Source organism: Nelumbo nucifera, chromosome 2, assembly GCF_055504915.1.
Source record: "Nelumbo nucifera cultivar China Antique chromosome 2, China Antique-T2T, whole genome shotgun sequence".
In the NCBI taxonomy this organism is placed as follows: Eukaryota; Viridiplantae; Streptophyta; class Magnoliopsida; order Proteales; family Nelumbonaceae; genus Nelumbo; species Nelumbo nucifera.
This window is the reverse complement of record NC_142650.1, coordinates 7,982,884-7,987,217: the sequence shown is the minus strand read 5'-3', so window position 1 is coordinate 7,987,217 and position 4,334 is coordinate 7,982,884. Positions and strand designations below refer to the sequence as shown.

Below are 4,334 nucleotides of genomic sequence, written 5' to 3'. Positions count from 1 at the left end.
CACATTTTAACATTCATGAAGCATACTTTTGAAGGGTTGTTTAGGGCAATCACTCCATGAGCAACTAGGTGATCATTATGACTTGTTCACCAGCAGAGTTCCAAAGTTTTGAAACTAAAACGAATCAAATTTTGGAACAATGCATTAGGAGCACTTGATCCCACTAAACTTTTTTCTTCCACTGCAGGTATGAGATGTAATAAAACAGGATGGTTTGGTTTTTCAGTACCTCCTTGGTTTCCACTTCCACCACCATGGATCCAATCATTCATAACTACCAGTTGCTGAATCATGCATGTAGTAAAATGAAGAATTTGTAATCTTATTCAATAATTATCAAAGAAAACATCCTATGGAAGATATCATTTTCTTCCAAGCACCCCAACTCATCTGTGCGAGTGGGAAGAACTCCTACCCAGAAAACACACAAAAGTCACAAATCCCAAATGCTTACTCCAGAGGGCACAAATCCCCTTAAGAACTCTCATAAAAAAAAATGCAGAAATATTGCCGCAACAGTTGCAATCTCTTTGACTTTGTTAAGAAAAAGAAAACGAAAAGAATGAAGAAAAATTAAGGAATGAAATATACAACAAGCGGACACTAAATGTACAGTAAAGGAGATAATGCACATTCAGATGGCAGCTATTCTGTGTTTATGCAATTTTATCTCCCCCAACGGCTAAGCAGAGATAAAAAATTGATGACTAGAATGTCAATCCACCCCTTACAATTTGCTCCAACCACAAAGCCATATCAGACATGGTGGGGCGCTCACTTGGGTCTTCCTTCATTGCAAGTTCTGCAATATCAGCAAGCTTAAGCAGTGGTTCCACATTTCTCGGAAGGTCTTCATTCCGATCAATGATAGCAGCAGCCTTGCCCTTTCTAATAAGGGGCAGCGCCCAGTCGACAATGCTTGAAGGCACATTATCTTTGTCATAGGCTTTCCTTCCGCTAAGAATCTCCAGCAGTACTATGCCAAAGCTGTAAACATCAGTTTTAAAATCTCCATTCAAATCCCTGTCAATTGAGCTAAGAAGCCCAAAGTCTGCAATCCGTGCTCCCCACTCAGCATCTAAGAGAATGTTTGAGCTCTTAACATCTCGATGTACAATTGGAGGTACGGCATCTTTGTGAAGATACTCAAGCCCCCTTGCAGCCTGCATGCAGATCTTCAACCTAAGGTTCCAGTTCAGAGGAGAGAGCCCTCCATGAAGATGATCATAAAGTGTCCCGTGGAGCATATACTCGTAGACAAGCAGCCTCTCACCCATCTCTGCACAGTATCCTAGCAAGTTCACAATATTGCAATGCCGGATCTTGCAAAGGATTTCTAGCTCTGCTTCAAAGTCACGGCTGTTGGTGTGAATTATGGTGGCAGCATTGGCCCTCTTGACTGCTACTTGCAGACCATCCGAGAGCACCGCTTTGTAAACAAAACCATAGCTCCCCCTGCCTAGTTCATTGAACTCCTTAAATCCGTTAGTAGCATCCTTTAGTTCCGAGAGGCGAAACACTTGAGTTGTCCCTATGCATGTAGCCATGCTCTGAGGGGGTTGTGGATCGGTGTTGATGTCAGATTTCACCTCTGGCTTGCCCATACAAGATGTACATTGGCTTTCCCCTCGTTTTTCTTTTCTAGTTGGCGCAATTACACGGGGAACAAGACACCACCCAATCAAGAGCAAGGCGAAACCTGACACAGAAGATCCAATTATAACAACCAATACCATGATCTGGTGTTGACGGTGCTTCTTCCTCGAAGAAGAAGAGGAAGAAGAAGAAGAAGAAGTAAATCCACAGACATCCCAACAAGAGCTGTTCTGGCAAAGCGAACAAGCCGTGCAGACTCTATCAGCATTTTCGGTACATACACTGGATGGAAAGAAGCCCTCTGAACAGTTCAACCCGCAAGGTGAGCAAATCTTCAGCTCTTTCCGAACGCACAAGCTTGACAAATCTGGCACATTGAACATACTGGCATTGAAGGCAAACTTCCCCTCACCACATGAACCCACCGTACAAAGTCCCGGACTGCATAACTGCAATGGTGCGCTATAATCTGGTTGTGACGGCCCCTGAAGGGGCTGAACCCCCCAGCAGTCCAGAATGAGATCAGCTTCCCTAACACCACAGGTAGTGAAATCAGACGAGGCGATCGCCATAAACCCCGAACCTTTAGGAACCGACGACGCATTGACACTGCCCCAACACTCAATCTCATGATCATCTTTCCGAATTCCACAGAAATGGCGAGCACCGGAAGTTAAAGCCACGAATCGAGTTCCCACCGGAGGCATATTGAACGAACTGGAATTGCCCCAGCATTTAACTTCATCGGAGCCTGCCAAAATTCCACACAGAGAATCTCTCCCGGAAGCCAGGGTCACGAAGATGTCTGATGTCTCCGAAACCCCTATGCTGGACGATTTCGGTCCCCAACAGACAAGGCCTCCTTCTCTAACACCGCTACAACTAAAACCCTCCCCTGAAACAATCTTCCTGAAAACAAGACTATTCACATTTGGATCCGAAAATGCAGAACTGTAAACAGAAATCAAAGTATTATTGGGGCGTCGACGGATTTCCCAGCAATCGACGATGCCCGAGTCGATGTTCGAAAAGTAAGAACCTCTAATGGCACAGACGTGATTCTGTCCGGCAGCGATGTGAGAGTAAGCGTTGTTTCGATAACCAAGAGGAACGAGATCCGAACCTGAGCTGACATTGTTCCAACAGTAGGGCTGAGAGGTATTCGCTGCAAGGCCACACATGAAACCTTCTCCCCCTGTGAGAGCAGCCATGGGAGGAAGACCACTAAAAGACGACGAGGCGGACGATGACAAGGAACTATTCTTCGCCCAGCAAATGATCTCCTGTTTGCCGCTGGCATCAATAGCGCAGAAAAACCCATCATCACCGAAAGCGGCGGAGACCGGGCCCATTGAACCGTATCCGAGGCCGCCGCCGGCCATCGACAGCAGTAGCAGAAGAAGCATCAACGACGGAGACGAATGGAGACCACATGACAGCATATTGCGGAGTTCCATGTCCAGTAGGGATTTTGCTGGGTATTGGTAACTTTGCCGGTGGTCAACTGATAGATGCTAATTGCAGTGAGAGTGGCGGTGGTTGTGCTCTTCTTCGCTCTCGCTCAGGTGCAAGTGCTGCTGAAGACAGGAACCTCGCCATTTTTACGGTTTTCGGTGGACCGTTAGAACTTCAAGTGTTTTACAAAACTAAACTGCAAGGATTCAGATTTTATAACCGGAAGTAGTTACCGCATTCGGTAGTTTTCCTTTTTATTTATTATTATTAAAATAACAAAAAAAAAAAAAAAACAGTGAGAGTTCTGTACCGTACGTTTTGATGGATAACCATCATACGATTACAAGAGATCGGATTCAGTGCTACAAGACCCTGTTTACGTACACCGCATTCACAGCCAAATTATAATCGTGTATTGAAAATATTTCCGTATTTATATTATTTTCGGAAAAGTACGTACAGCCCAATGTAAATTTCTGAATTCCACTAATGGCCTATAAATATTCAAAATGTTAAATACCCAAATTTTATGCATCAATGCCCCGTCCGTAAATTGGCATCAATTTCGAGTTAGTCACCCTAAGCTGAACTTTCATTCTCCAGAAACATGCATTAGAATGATGTTTTGATTGCAGAAAAAAAAGAAATATTTGGCACAGGCATATCTAACCCAAAATTTTACATCTTCCATTTTTCACTACTTTATCTATTCTCTTCTTCACAGAGTGAAGGGGGCCAAGCGCCGAGAGGGAGACAAATCATAATTCATAAAAGAAATGCAATGCATGTGATTAAAAAAAGGGGTTTTTAATGTTCAGTTCACCTCTGAAATACTAGTTCAATTGAACAATTCAGGATAGGTATCAGTTCGAAATTGATGTCAATTTATGGACCAATATAGATGTTATAGGTGGAACTATTTAATTATTGTAGATTGCAATTTAAATCAGAGTTCTGAGGTGGAGTGGAGTGTAAAATTTTTTTTTAAAAAAGGGAAAATTTAACTTGATCGGAACCCAGTCAAAAGTCAAACTCTGCATATAAGTAAAAAAAAAAAAAAACCTGATTGATTTGGAAGATCATAATCTTCCATTCATTTGTATATAGTTTTCTAAAGCACACTGATTGACCCTCGTTGTAGGCATTGGGAATAAGCTTCATGCACAGGCATCAAGGCTTAGTGGATTCATACATCTATGGGTTGTTTATTTTTATTTTTTATTTTTTTATTATTATTATTATTTTACCCTCTTGTAAGCTTTGTAGAGGTAGTTTTGAGTTGT

At 42.6% G+C, this 4,334-nt stretch overlaps 1 protein-coding gene across 1 annotated transcript; it reads right to left on the bottom strand.

The window, feature by feature from the left end:
• Positions 1-298: 298 nt before the first annotated feature.
• Positions 299-3,232, bottom strand: CCR1 (CRINKLY4 related 1). The gene has a single exon (XM_010255335.3). The coding sequence runs from the start codon at positions 3,051-3,053 to the stop codon at positions 708-710; it is 2,346 nt and encodes a 781-aa protein (XP_010253637.1). The 5' UTR covers positions 3,054-3,232; the 3' UTR covers positions 299-707.
• Positions 3,233-4,334: the final 1,102 nt, after the last annotated feature.